The sequence below is a fragment of the Wasmannia auropunctata genome, unplaced genomic scaffold (genome assembly GCF_000956235.1).
Source record: "Wasmannia auropunctata unplaced genomic scaffold, wasmannia.A_1.0 LD335556.1, whole genome shotgun sequence".
NCBI lineage: Eukaryota > Metazoa > Arthropoda > Insecta > Hymenoptera > Formicidae > Wasmannia > Wasmannia auropunctata.
In genome coordinates, this window is record NW_012027334.1 from 442,399 (window position 1) to 457,694 (window position 15,296).

The 15,296-nt window shown below is 44.1% G+C and overlaps 3 protein-coding genes across 4 annotated transcripts; 1 reads left to right on the top strand and 2 right to left on the bottom strand.

Annotated features, from left to right (window-relative positions):
• Positions 1-31: 31 nt before the first annotated feature.
• On the top strand, positions 32-3,776 carry LOC105456779 (J domain-containing protein DDB_G0295729-like). 2 transcript variants are annotated; one of them, XM_011701075.1, is made up of 4 exons: positions 32-368; positions 513-1,441; positions 1,804-1,959; positions 2,487-3,776. In XM_011701075.1, exons 2-4 carry the CDS (start codon positions 1,037-1,039, stop codon positions 2,826-2,828), a joined length of 903 nt encoding a protein of 300 aa, XP_011699377.1. In that variant the 5' UTR covers positions 32-368; positions 513-1,036; the 3' UTR covers positions 2,829-3,776. The 2 variants fall into 2 exon arrangements, with proteins under 2 accessions (XP_011699377.1, XP_011699378.1); XM_011701076.1 differs by having other exon boundaries at positions 513-1,366.
• On the bottom strand, positions 3,121-8,128 carry LOC105456778. The gene is made up of 5 exons (XM_011701074.1): positions 6,587-8,128; positions 5,728-6,209; positions 5,364-5,566; positions 4,965-5,104; positions 3,121-4,800 (listed from the first exon to the last, which is right to left on the bottom strand). The coding sequence occupies exons 2-5, from the start codon at positions 6,111-6,113 to the stop codon at positions 3,955-3,957; spliced, it is 1,575 nt and encodes a 524-aa protein (XP_011699376.1). The 5' UTR covers positions 6,114-6,209; positions 6,587-8,128; the 3' UTR covers positions 3,121-3,954.
• A 212-nt stretch (positions 8,129-8,340) lies between these two features.
• Positions 8,341-13,370, bottom strand: LOC105456780 (selenide, water dikinase). Its single transcript, XM_011701077.1, is given in 6 exon segments — positions 8,341-9,668; positions 10,173-10,417; positions 11,105-11,295; positions 11,387-11,648; positions 11,810-11,914; positions 12,730-13,370. Coding segments are annotated over 6 exon segments (1,242 nt in total). The 5' UTR covers positions 13,016-13,370; the 3' UTR covers positions 8,341-9,515.
• Positions 13,371-15,296: the final 1,926 nt, after the last annotated feature.

Consider the following 15,296-nt stretch of genomic DNA (forward strand, 5'->3'; position numbering starts at 1 on the left):
ACTCGTCGGGAACGCGCGCAGTGTCGCCAACGCGGAGGCGTCCACGCGCGTGTGCGGGCGCGTTTCAGGACTTTCAGGTTATAAGTTTCACGACAGTTGCGACGAGCCCTTCCCCTCTCGGTAATCTTCAGTTTCCCGCCGTTCCGCCCACGGGTAGAGTCGTTATAGCCGATCGTAAGCGAAGCCGATCGTCTCAGCGGCCGTCTCCAGTTGACTGACAGCCGACAACAACCCGCGCAAATTTTCACGTTTCGGAGAAACGTGAGGTGTCGAGTATCGCCGAGCGAGCGGACTAACATGGGTTATGTGCGGCGACCGGGAGGACGCTGGACATCCACGAGTTCGTCGATCGGACACTTGGAAAGATGGTACGATCGTCCGCAATTGTATTTATTTATACACATCGGAAGCAGACTCGTTTGATGCAAATTTTTTTATACACAAAAAAAAATCAATCGCGCGGCGAGGCCGAGGTGTGTCTCTGAAGGAGTCGCCTGCTTTGTTTACTTCAGTGTCGCCACCACACGCGGATGATCGGGTGGTCGTCTCGGGGAGCGATTGTTGTTGCGCCGACGACGAGGGGGAGCACGCATGGAACGTCGTCCACCGCCGTCGTCCGCTCGGACGCCCCGTCCCTATAACGGCGCGCGCGGGACGTGACCGGACGCGGCTGCCTTGAGGCCGCCTTCGAGAGCTAGTTACCACAACGCCCGGCCAGCCCTAATCTCTCCGCCGCCGCCACCACCATCACCACACGCGCACCACGCGCTCTCATCTATTATCTGATCTAGATTCGGCCCGTGGCGCGCCGTACACTCTTATCTGGCGGCTTATCTAAAATTCAATAAGACTCAAAAAGGATAAACACAGAGTCGCCGCCGCCGCGACGTTTGACCGCCTGCGTTCGAGTCGGCAGCTGAGAGGGTCCCGCTCTTCTTTCCAGCTTTATTCCAGCGATACGAGATCACAGGCGAAGATCCTTGACGTACTGCTACTCTGGAGCTGCTTCTGTGAAACACACGCCTCCGCCACCGTCATGGACGGTTTCTCGCAGGACTACGAGAGCAAAATGGAAGCGTCGTTCGAGACGTACGACGAGACGATAGTCGCCGCGGCGAATCACCATCAGTGCGATCACATCGTTCAGTCCGTGAGCGATCAGGTGCCCGCGCAGGAGATACAGGTGCAGACTCAGGAGAATCACGGTAGCAACACGTTGACGCTGCAGCAGCAGCAGCAGGTGGAGCAGACGCACGCAGCGGCGCAGATCGAGTCTAAGGGCGCGCAGAGAACCTCGGTCAGATTGCCCGCTCTGTTGGACGGGGAGTACTTTACGGTGACCAGGGTGGAGGACACCAACGTTACGGTACGTTGTCAGCAGTGTATGAAACTGCTGAACGGCAATCTGAAGTCCACCGGGAATTTTCTCAGTCACGTAAAGGTAAATTTATTAGAATTCAGAAAACTGATAGAATTGTCGGTGAGAATTTTAACGGGATGAAAAAAGAAGGCTCCTTGTAAAGTCACAGAGTTTAGAGGAAGGGGAGGGGGGGGGGGAGGAGAGTGGACAGTGGAAAGCCTAAGCGCCAGTCGTTGGTGTGCCTTCTACATCTTTTGCACATTTAAAATTTCATTATTTTCACTACTTTCGACGATATTCGACAATATTTCTGCAATTGCATGTAATTAATTGTGCGCCAATGACTGTGCCTTAAACTCTCTCATTGGGCCTTCTTTTGCCATTGAATCATGGCTCAGATGGAGGAATCTTGATTACTCTCGTCAGCCTTGTTACTCTTGTAGCGTTTGCATCCGAACTCGATGGGCAAGATAAGGTGCAAGTCTAGTCAGAGGAAAGCCGCGGTGTACGTCGACTCGGCGTTACCTGACAAAGTTACCTGCCCGGAAGTAGCGCGGGAGAAGCGCGTGTCGCCGCAAAGTAAGAAGCGCTGCAAAACGGTAAGCACGACTCTTTATTTTCCGTTTGCTATTTAATTCTCGATTTCGCCGTCCTACAAGAAAAACAAAATTAAAATACGTGAGTTGTTACTAGAAGAGAGAAGTAATCATTAGTTCGCTTAAATCAATTTTAGGTAGAGATGTCTCCAGTTACTTGAGTATATACGATAGATGACTATTTGAAAGATCTATTCTAAATAATTGAAATATTTACACTTTTCATCATCGTTTAAATTAATCGCACTAAAATGATCCTCTCATCGGCCTTTAGTTTCGATTTTACATCAAATGAATTTCCTTCTCTTCATTTTAGGTAGAGATACCTCGAGTTACTTGAATATATACGATAGATGACTATTCGAAAGATTTATTCTAGATAATAAATATTTACACTTCTCAGTCGTTTAAATTAATTGCACTTGAATAATCTTCTCATTGGCCTTCAGTCACTTCGATTTTACATCAAATGGATTCCCTTCTCTTCGTCACGTGCAAATCACGTTGCAATTGAATTAACGTGTTCGCAGGAGGAATGTGCGATCGTGAACGAGGAGCCTTACGAACAACCACAACAACAACAACAACAACAACAACAGCAGCAGCAGCAGCAGCAGCAACCTGCGGATTGGAACAACGCGGCGTTAATCCGAGGAACCGAGGAGACGGAATCGGCGGATTCCGCCTTGAAAATATCGCACAACAATTCGTTCATGATGGAGGACGAGTACGACGCGATCGGCCGCAACGTCGCCGCCAAGCTCAGGAACATGAGAACGGACCAAAGAATAATAGCTGAGAAATTGTTGAGCGACGTTTTATTTGAGGCTCAGCTCGGTAATCTTCATAGAGATTCGAGTATCCACGTGTGAAACGTGGAGGGATGTACAAAACGGCCTGTGCGTGAGTCGATATACTACCTGTATATCTTCTAGTGAGTCGAACGATCTTTCGCCCGATTTGACCGACGAAAAACGACGAGACGTAATATGATTAATACAGTTATCTGATTGGTTATATAACGCGCAGTTTTATCGATGTGCGTGTACGTGTGTGTGTTTGCGCACGTGGGCGTGAAGATTGTGTGCGCGTGAAGGAATAGGTGGTAATTTTCGTGAATGATATTAGTATTCTAGCCTTATTAAAAACTGAACAAATTCATACTTTTGTGATATACCTTGTAATCTTCTACGCGATCGTCCCGGGATCATTACATATGGATTTTCAACAAGAAAACGAAAATTTAGATATTCTGATGATCCCAGAACGACATACATATGAGCGTATATTGAAAGCCCACGCTTTCGTTTTATATATAAATGTATGATATTGTAAATATTTTCGTAATGTACAAAACCATTGTTAAATAGTGAAATACGCTGCCTAAACTATTAGATTGGTACAAAAAATTCTCTGTTTTTTTATATTTTTGTAAATAATTAAGAAATTTTTTTTGTAAGAGCACCAAAGAATGTTTTCTTAAATGAGAAAAGTGACTACTTTAATGACTTTATGATTTGACTTGGGAAATTGCATACGAGATTTCGTATCTAGCAAAAAAGTTTATTTGGCAAGTATGGGAAGTTTTTGCAACCAATCTAATGACGACTACGTCTAAAAGTCTTTCTTTATATACCAATCACATTTTATGATTAAGACAGTCAACTGTAATATACAGCAATAGCTATATGTATATAAGTTTAATATAGATATAAATATAGATTTAATAAAACGATATACTTTTGTGTAAAATATTCTCGAAATGTCTAAGGCTTTATCAAAAAACTACATGATGTAAATAAAGTAAAGAAAGCCGCCAATGCTCGGAAGACTTCTCCGTCTCTTCCGAAAAGTTCAAACAATCTCTCTCACTCTCTCTCAAGTGTGTATACCTACAGTCTATTTACACGCCTTGCGCGTGTACGAAAGTAAAATAGTACGGAAGTTTCCGATTTCTCAGAAGACTTATCTGAAGGACAGCGCCTCTTCCAACGACCGTCAGCTGCTGTAGACTCTGCGCTTCTTTGGCTTGAACATCGCGTGGTACACCGCGGACGAGAGGACGCACAGCGCCAGGCCGCCGAGGATCGTGCTGAATATGTAGGTGTACCAGAATCCGTCCCAGTCGGCGTTCAAGTACCACGTGAGCGTGAGCGCGACGTTCTGCGTGATCACGAACACGTAGTACGGCAACGTCCACCAGTCGGCGTATTTGAACTTGATCCGGTACTCGATCAGGCTGATCACGTAGACCATACCGAGCCAGAGGTTGACGACGAACGTCACGGCGTCGTAATACTTGGAGTAGTAGAACAGGTAGGCGAGCATGAGGCAGTAGTGCACGGCCATCATCGACAGCACGGTCACCGGATAGAACTCGTAGGCCACGGCGATGGCGAGCACGCGCGCCAGGATGAACAGGAACCACCAGAGGAAGGACAGGAACTTGCCCATCGGATCGTCCTCCTCGAGGCCCTTCATGGAGTACTTGCGCTTAGGAACTTTCAGGCTCTGCACGCTGTCCGCCGCTCTCGCCGCCTCGTCCTCCGTGTAAACGGAGTCCGGACGCGGCGGCGCCGGCACGTCCGGCACCGGGAGCGGCGCGACCGTCGTGATGCCGCGGAGCGGCGTCGGCGGCGGTGTCACGTGCGCGTTTTTCGGCGGTAACGGCGGGGTCATGGAGACCTGACGGTCCAGCGAGACTGACTGAGTCGGGGGCTCCTGCTCGTTCTCGGCCGCCGCGTTCTCCTCCCCCGGCGGCTCGGACGGCGCGCTCACCGCCGGTTGCTCCGGCTCCTTTGCAGGAGCTTGTAACGGCACCTTTTCCTCAATGTTATTCAGTTCCTGATTGAATTGAATTGGACATTAATTATATTTTTTGTATCTAATCGAAGATACGTCCTCTTCTCAATAATATCAAACGAACGTATAATTCAAACAATCATATGAGTTGGAAATTGCTCTTGCGGAATATTATTTTTATAATGATTGTTAAATTGGTCAAGTACCTCAATGCAATACTTCTTCAGCCACATTGCCCAGGGTAGTTTCCTGCCGTTTACACGCTGGCTCTCAAATCTTTGAAAAGAAGCTGTCTTGATGGCTATCACTATAATGGACATAACGATGCAGAGCACCTGTACTGTCACTGCAAGAAAAGTAAATATGTGTCATTAGTGTCTAAAACGTAAACATATACCTATAATATATTTTAATACCAAAAATAGGTTGTTTCTCGAATTATATAAAGAGAAGTAACACAATTCTAAAAAAATTAAGTTTTCCAGACTTTTGACAAAGAAATGCTGACCCAATTCCTTTACGGTAATAACTCGAAAATCACGCTCTGTTGAGTTGCGTCACTTTCGAAAAGCAAGAATGCGATATATAAAGATTCTATATTTTACTTGACTGATAACTGCGGGGCACGGAGCTGTGCCTGAAGAGCAGGTGCAGCTGAAAGATTGCCTGCGGAGCGGCCTGGAACCATGCCTGCAGGAAGAAGTACAATTCGATGGCCGCAGGTGCCGCGGCGACGTTCAACGTCTTGACTCTCTCGTCGCCGGGTAAGATTATAGCGTCCACAGACAGCACGATGAGTCCCGCGTATCTGTAAAAGATGTACTAATTTGTACACACGCGTGGTTGTTTATTATTATTTAAACTCTACATAAACTCTTAAGTAAAAATATACATATATACTGCAAGTAAATTAAGTAGCTTTTAATTAAATGAAGCAAATAAAATGATGGAAAATCGAGCAAGAAATACCTGTACAGTACGAAGAACGCGAATCCCACGAAGTGACACGCTTGCAGAGCGAACCAGCCGAGGACGCCCTTCGACACCTTGTCGTCTTCCGTCATCCACCAATCGGGCCTCGAAACCGTCAGTACGAAGTATATCAGCGCCGGCGCGTAGATGAATGTGAGGGTGGCCATGCCCCATAGCGGATTGTCCTCCTTGAAGTGTTGAACAGCTACCACCAAGTCAGCGGCGAAATGAATAATGTACACGACACAGTTGATTAACGTCGGCACGAGGAACACCAGGTATATCTGCTCGGTCGACTTGAGCGGGATCTTCATGCAGCGCGTGGACTTCCTGCGGCAAACTGTGTTTGCCTCGGCGTTCACGGAATATCTCTCTCTCGCCATGGTTTCTTTGGAGCTAACGAGTTTACCTCATCATTATCTCTACGATATGTATCACATATGTTGCTTTAATAAATATTGACCGAGTTCTTTAGCTGCCTGAAAAAAGAGGGAATACAATCAGTAAAAGAGAACCGAAGGCAATCGTGAAGATATTATCCATTAATTATTCACTCTATCAGAATAAAATAATTATTTACAAATGAGTTAGCATATGAAAGAAAATACATAATAACTTGATTTGACATTAATTCAAACGCAAAGATAATTGCAAAAATAAGAAAGAGGATATATTTATGTCCACTTCTATACCAATAAAATTTAATTTTAATCTCAGTTTACTTTATCCTTTATCTTTTCCTAATCCTTATAGAATTAGAAAACAGAGGTAAGTTAAACCTGTGATTAAAGTTAATCCACATTGGTAGAAATGGACAGTAAAAAGAGTTGATAAACAATCGACATTCGTAATTTACCTAAAACGAGCAGAGTTCAGTCGTGATCGACGCTCCCAAGTCTCTCTCGAGCGGATCATCTCAACGATAAGATTGCGCTGCCTACTTCAACAGGTAGCGCACGATCATGCCGAGTCCACCTTTCGTCAAGCAGTTCACGTCATTTCGAAGTACCCGCTTCTTCCTCTTTTTTTCTTCTTATTAGCCTTCGATTCCGAAGACTCGGAAGTATCGCGATTCCGATCGACGAATTCCTGAACCTTCCCGAACCGTCCAGGACTTCCAGACGTGTGTTTCAACGCGCGGCGGTTCCAGGAAGCAGGAGTACAGTTCCGAGTACCGCTTGCCGCTCCACTAATTGCCGCGAGCTGCCTGAAGCGGAACCGAGCTGGCAGAACTTCCCGCGACGGGAAACTCACGGCGAGGAAAATTTACTTCGCACAATCGCGGGCCCTCGCAGGCGGCTCGCCGAGATCGCAGGGAATCTTAACGGTGGGAAGGGAGCCGAGCGCGGCGATTCCGTGAGCGCCGCGCGCGTATCGGCGACGATCGATTAGTCAGCGCGCCGTACGAAAGATAACTCGATAAGCTCCCATATTTCGCAAGGTGGCGATAAAGCGTCCCCCGGGTACCGCCGCGCGCCGCCAAACGGGACAGGTTATGTTGGCTACCTGTTTCCTTCCTCTTTTTTTTGTTTTTGTTTTTGTTCCCCTCGGTGCGGACGCACGCGCGCGACCGCGTCGCGCGAGAGTGCCGTAGCACTCGCGAGGGCTCGCGTGCCCCCGCTGTCAAATGTACGGCGTACGTATGCATGCATACGCATCGCGGAGATTTAATTCGCGATCGAGTCGAGCTAACCTAACTTGTGTAGCAACAGATATACATATGACTTTTGCCGGACCGATTACATTTTTATTTCGTTGCGTTACATTTTTTTTTTCTATATATAGGTAGGCAGAGACTCTCGATGGCATTAATAAAAGAGGACGATAGCGAATCACTTTTCTTGTCGTCAATCTTGCCCGGTTGATGCGGTGACCTAACTTAACCCAATCTAATCTAATCGAAGATATCCTCACCTAAAAAAAAATTCGAGATATTGCACCCAAAAAAATCGAAGATACCTTGCTTTACCGAGAAATCTACGTCTCTTATTTTGCTGCGTTGCTCTATGTATTTTTTTTTTTTTCCCTATAACTTGTATAAAACTGCGTGCTCTCGTTCAAGGATTATTAAAAGAGAACAATAACGAATTAATGTTCTGTTTGTTTTTTTTTTATATCTTACTTTACCGAGAAATTTACGCCTTTATTTCGCTACGTTGCTTTACGTTTTTTTTTCCATAATTTGTGTATATTGTGTGCTCTCGTTGGAGGCAAGAGGATTATTAATAAAGGACAATAATAAGTGAGATGCTCTCCTTGTCTTTTTGATTTGCAATTGATAGAATGAAAAAAGAAGCGTTTTTTTTTTTTAAAGAAACATCTTTCTTTCACTCTCATTCTTGTCTTCTCCAACACATTGTACGATGGAGTGTGATGGAGCACATCCAACTGCACATATCTCTATCCTTTGTTCATCAACTCATCGCATATGAAATAAGTAAACGCACAGTATTTGTATAAATTTTTGTTTTCCACCAGTCTAAAACGACTTGTCTTCTTGAAATAAAAAGAGGAAGATTTAACAAGAGCTGCTATGCGAAAATACAGAAGAGAAAAACGCGAGACAATTTGACCGACAGAAATTTCATCGAAGAGAAAAACGCGAGACAATTTTATTGACAAAGTAGCACTTTATTCATATGAAAAAGTAATACAACGTTAGGGCCTGTGCTTAATTTCTTTCTTCGAATTATTTTCAAAGCGTACGCTAGGAGACAATTACAAGGCCTTAAATCTCGTTCTTTTCTGGACTCCATATCTGTGTGTCTTGCGTGTGTAATGGTGCTCTACTTAAGACTTTCAAATTATACTCTGACCGAAATACGAGGATCTTCGCGTAAGTCTGCTCTAACTGCGAATACACTACTTATTTATTTAACAATATCCATTCTTCGCAGAAGTCACTGTCATTCTAGATTATAATATAGTCACTTGTATAACTTGCTACATAAAATAACGGTACATTATTCCAGTCACTTTTTTTTTGTATTTTGCATCTTGTAAAATATATCTCGTAGATCTCTGCGATTATCAGCGATCATCGATATCTCTTTCAAACACCGTCTAACACCGAGCACCCAATTCGTCACCCAATATACGTACATATGTATATATACACATACACGTATGCATATAATATGTAATATATACACACATGTATATATAATATGTATATGTAATATATATACGTATGTATATATAATACATCCATTGCTATTCGGTTGAAGTTTTGAAGCTTCTTAATCCAAGAGCTCTTAGTGCTACATTAATCTTAAAGATACTAAATTTCCTTTCCTCAACTTCGCCTGGTATAAAAAAAGTTCGACTTCGAACCCTTTTTTAAAAAATCTACAGTTAGCTTTGCATGTATCAATACAGAAATAATGCCAGAAAAAAGGGGGGGGGAATATTCTCTCTACAAGAGGTGGGTAAAAGTATTTTAAATAAACAAACACGATGTGATGCTCGCTCTATCAATCAGGAGTTTGCAAACTAATTGTAACATCACAAGAGCTATTTTATCGCGGTTATCTGTATAAAATGATTAATGTCAAGTTTTGCGATTGATCAATTAAGATCTCGCAACGCCATCTAAATATATGATTTTGTTTTCCGTGAGGGAGAATCAAAATACAGGAGTCTCACAATTAAAACAATTCTCTTCATCTGTGGGTGTACGTAAAAGCGCTGTCGAGTGTGTGTATGCGTGCCATTTTCCAAGGGTATGAATTTATATATAATTAAGGAGGCAAATTACGGGGAAATTTCCCTGGGCCCTTTTTCTTTTACCAGAGCTCGCCGTCCTTCTCCTTCGCCGGAACTTCAATTACTCGCGGCTTGTCGATTATTCTAGCCGTGCGAAGTCCTTTCTCCACGATGCCGATGATCCACGCTTGGTATCCCTCCTGTTTTTCGATGTCTTTACAATACGCCGCGGCCTGCGGAACACAATTCACAAGTCTAAGAAATCGTATCAACTTTTTCTTGATATTAAAACCGCACCTAACCGCGATCTGTCGATTAGATTCGTAGGTTTCGCTAAATTTGAACATAATTTAGCCAAATTAATGTATGATAAATGTATAGTATTGTAGGAGAGTTACAAATATTGATATATTAAATATATTAACAATAAATAATGCATAACATCTCCCGTTTCTCTACCTGCCATTCTTTAGAACATCTCACGAATAAAAGATGTTCTACTGTATTGACAGGAAAACAGATCTACAATTCATAAGTGTATGAGCGAGAAAAATATTATACTATATAATGAGCTGATCGAAAATCGGATCTTTCGCTTGTCAGACGAGCGTTCTTAACATTAAAGCTATACAGATCTCGTGCATTAATATTTCTCCGATCTAATTGTATCTGATACGCTATGTCTGAAAATAAATTTGATTTATAGTGTAATACGATTTGACGAGCAACTTATTAACCTGTTCTCGAGGAAGGCAAATGAGCAGACCGCCGCTAGTCTCGGCTGAGTGACCCTGTAATAACTGGAACATGTTTCCGCATGCCTTCGCTACCGCAGCCATCTTAGAGATAACAGGGAGATTGTGAATAACAAAGGAAACTTCGTTCTTTTGATGCTTCGCCAGATTCTGAGCGTGTCCCAGAAGACCGAAACCGGTGACGTCTGTGGCTCCATGCGCGTTGTACTTATGCATCAGTCTAGCAGCTGGAAAATCGAACGGTCATAATTAATTTCAATTAATAAACGATTTTATTACAATTGGTTTCAATGAAATACCGTGAATGAATTTTACATTTGATTATTTCTTAAGTTGTAAAATTGAGGTAAAAAGCGATCTTCCCTCAACACTTTCAGAGAAAAAAATCTTAACTCCAAGTTGGTCTGAGAAATTGTTATTAAAATTAAGTTTAAGCTATCCTGTGTATATGCTATGCGATTTATATTAGGAATTAACTTAACGACTTTATTGTAATTAATTTTAATGAAATATCCTCTAATAAATTTTAAATTTGATTCTTTCTTAAGGTGTAAAATTGAAGTAAAAAGCGGTCTCCTCTCAACACTTTTAGCGAAAAAAAATCTTAATTCCAAATTGGTCCAAGAAATTGTTAAAATTAAATTTGAAATATCCTGCGTACATGCTGCGCGATTTATATTAGCAATTAACGAGTTTATTATAATTGGTTTTAATAAAATATCCTCTAATAAATTTTAAATTTAATTTTTTCTTAAGATGTAAAATTAAGGTAAAAAGCGATCTTCCCTTAACACTTTCAGAGAAAAAAATCTTAACTCCAAGTTAGTCTGAGAAATTGTTATTAAAATTAAGTTTAAGATATTCTGTGTATATGCTGCGCGATTTGTATTAGCATTATATATTATGGCATGTACCTGTTCTGTTCAACCTAGCCATACTGTCCATTGCACGTTGATAGCCTTTCCGTACATCCTCCTCGCTCACTACGAGCTTGATTCTGTTCCAACGGTCGGGCTGGTCGAGCCACTGATGCGCGTTGACGGCAACTTGTGTACCAAGGGGTTTTGTTAGGACCAATACATCTCCAACTACGGCGTTATCCGGCCTGAATTCAAGAACAACCATCAAAGAAAAGCTTAGTGCCAAATCTATCAACGTCGATACTTTACGCTAGCCATAATTAATTAATTACGTACACAATATACTCGTTTGGCTGGCAAACGGTAGTAGCCACTCCACCGATGGTGCACCAGGGATTCACGACTGTCTGGCCACCCGTCACCGTGGTGCCCGCATCCAGAGCGGAATCCTTGAATCCTCTCATAATTAGCGGCACGACGACGTCGCGCTCTTTCTCCGTCATCTTCGTGCTGACACCCAGCAGCATCAGCATGTTGTCGCAGTCCGTGACACCCATCGCGTACAGATCGCTGAGGACATTGGTGCACGCGATTTTACCTGGAAGATACCTCTCACAGCAATGAAGGAGACGAAATAACACGATATATGTATTGCATTATATAGATCTCAATTTGCATTGTTTAATATTCAATTAGACTTATTATAAATATCTCATAATATTTCACGTGTTCCAATCGGCTCGTCGTCTTCTTTCTTACCCATCATATAAGGATCGTCGACTAGCGGGTAAAAGAAATCTGTAGTCTGCACCAGGCTAAGCCCGCCGTGTCGCACCGGCGTCACGGAGGAATCCATGCCAATTCCTGAAACAACGTTGTAATTCTCTATTAGGCTATTGCAATATAAACTTACACAATTTGTTCACAAACCATAATTTAAATATGTTTAATGTTATCCCCGCTTTTACAACATACAAATTTTACAATATAAAATTTAACTGCACGTTTTATCAGATTTTCGGATTTGAATGTTATACACAAAAACAAAAATTTTGAAAAGTGTATTTGCTCCAAGAATGTTTCAAAAATTTTTTTTAACTAGCAAAAAATTGTAATTAAACAGTACATAACATTTTAATGTATTTTACTTGTTTGAACGTTTTAATAAAATTCATAATAATATGTTTCATTGTAAATTTGCGAATCGGTCCGGCAAGCTAAGGAACACGTTGAGGTTGAGAACATCTGCGCATCCGGTGCCACGAGAGAAATTGGGCGGGAGACGACACGGTCGCCATGTTACAGCAGGGCTGCCTTGCGGCACTTTCAGGCCCCGATAAATTTAGCAAGAAATTACAATTAGAAAAGACTCCAGTCCAACTTTGTGTATCATATATCCGGATTTTTCGGAGTACACGTGCGAAATCAGATGAGACTGTTCTGTGAAGTTCGAGAAAAAGGAAAAAACAATTCTCCGAACATGTGTCGATATTTTTTTAATGCAAAAATCGGATTGAGAAGAACGGCGAAGGAGAACGAGAGAGAAAGATAGAAAAAAATATACACGGTGATCGAAGATGCCGGCGCCGCGGCGTGCAAGCGCGCCGCAACAGGGGGCTCGGCTCGCTCGTGTTCGTAAATTCATTCGCGCAATTCACTCCACTTGTATACACACTTACCGATACGCGGAATCGCCATGTGCATAAAGTGGGCATGCTCGTGGTCCTGTGCGGACGCGTCGTCGGCCTGGAGTCCCTCGAGGAGCTTACCAAGAACCTCCTGAGGGACTTTACACCCTCATCCTTTCAGGTCGGCGAATCGCGTCAGGCGGAAGGACGCATCGAGATCATGCGCCACCGGGTCGAACGGCCTGCGCAGCGCCAGGGCATTCGGATTCCCCTCAAGCTCGAGCTGCGCCACGGCCAGGGCGTCCTGTGCCACCGGGGTGCCCTGCAGCTCCGCCATCTTGCCGGAACGGACTCGTTTACAAGGCGATGATCAGGCGGTGCCGAGTCGGTTTTTACGCCTTTGCCGGCGCGTCGCGGCCCGCGTCGAAAACAGTGAGAAAACGCGGCGAATAACGGCCGGAGCCGGAGAACCCGCGCCGGATCCTCTTGTCTCTACTTTTTTCCCTCTCGCGCGCGCGCGCAAGTTGCCGCCGCACCGGGTAGTGTGTTCTCACCCGCTCGTCGTACGCCCCGTACCGGACGCGAACGCCGCCGAAGGACAGCCACTGGATCTCCCGCGCGCGAACTCCCAGCAAATGGGAATTATACGGTTCCGCACCGGCGTCGACTAACCGGGACCGTACGCGTCGACAAAATGGACGCGGTAACTGCCGGCACGGCGATACCGAGGGCGCGAGCGAGCCCCCACGATGCCACCGCCACGGTGTCGGCCGCGCCCGCCGATTGGCCGATTTCGAACTCGCGCACCGACGCATCCACGGCGCCTCGTTCCGCAGGGCCGTATCGCACGGCGCGGCCGGCCACCGCCCTCAAGAGTGCCGCGCGGCTTTAGCTTCGTCGCCGGAATATACACTTGACTCTGGCCGAGTTCGTCCTACGTCCGAGAGATTTGCGAAGTGCTTTTGCGAGTCTAAGCATTGCGATGTATTCAAAGATGGAAAATACTGCGGCTATATACGCGCGTGGGAAATTAGCAAGAGAAAAACAGCAGTCGCTTGGTAATAAGTGTATATTGTACTTTTGGATATACTAAAATATAACCTAATTCTCTTTTACCTTCGTTGCATTAAAAAAATTGATCTATCTAAATAGACGATTTATAATTCATCTGCCTTAGCACATTCTTTAAAAAGATCGTTTCCTTAGTGCAGTCCAACTGAAACGATCACGGGAGTAGAATGAGGAAGAGGGGGGAGGGCTGTCTGTACAGATTACAAATTTAATTTCATTGTCGCAAATTGTCGATTTCTGCGAATGACGTTTACTGGGAATCGACACATTCGCGCGAGCGGCATGTGTTTCGTCGCCCGATGCACCGTTCGACGACAGGTATTATTCATATTTAATCCGCATTGATCCCCTAGTTCAGACACTTCAGGCGAGCTGTTCTTACTTTTGCACAGCGGCGGCAGTTCGGAGCGGCCGATATTATGCGGAGTAGATGTAAGTATATGTTAACATGTGTGCGTATACACCGTGTGAATACCGTGAATACCACGACGACATCGGCCGAAGTCCGAAGTAGCGGTGCCGAGGTATACCGAAGTCCGTCGTCGCGAGACGATCCGTGCCACCCATTGGTCGTTTCTCCGCGTTCGTCTCTGCCATTCGACTCGGACACGCCGCGTTATCGCGACGAGCCAATCAGCGCGCCGGCGTGTCGCCAGTGGTTCCCAAACAGCGGCTTCTCCCCAGCTGTATTAGATTTTATTTAGTTAATTTATACACCGTGGAAAATAAAACGGAGAAACTTACACCTTCCTCGCGAGGAAGAAGATTATACATGTAAATTATTTCATATTCTAAATGCAATTCAGGTCAGTTATCGACTCTGCATATGTAATATCGTAATGTCAAGATTTATATAATTGTGATTATAATTACTGTATGCATCGTTACAATTATTATACGTAAAGATTTATTCAAAAGATGGCGCGATTCGTAAAAGCCATGCAAAATTTTGCAAAAATCTCGCAGTTCTAACGTTTACACGTGAACAGAACGCGGGTCTCGCGTTCAAAGTCGTCGCAAAGATCCAATGGGTGAACGTTGAAAAAACTGTCCGCGAAATGTCCCCGGACGCGCGAAATACGTGGCGTACGGTCGTCTTGGAATGCTGTCCGGCCGATGATCGTGAGCCCAGCGCTGGTATTCTCTTCCCTTCACGACGTTTCCCGCGCAAACCATTCGTCTACGGTTCGCTCTCCGCGAGCTCCATCGCGAACGTGTTTCTGTATTTTCTGTATTTTCGCAGAGAAACGTGTCTGCAATCGTTCGACTACTGATCCAACTTTGGAACGACTTTTATCCGAATTTACGGTCCGATTAATCGTGGACGACTTGCGTCAAGTAGTCTCGCTTGAACGGACCGTATTGTGTTTGCGGATTAAATATTTGCATCGTATTCAGACACGTTAACAGAATCGTGGACATCACAAACGGTGTCTTGAAAGTTGGATAAGATTACATACATACAAGATGAAATTTTTTCTCTTCATTATATATCCCAGAGAAGTTAATTATTTAATAAAATAAAAATCTTGTGATGAAATTATTCT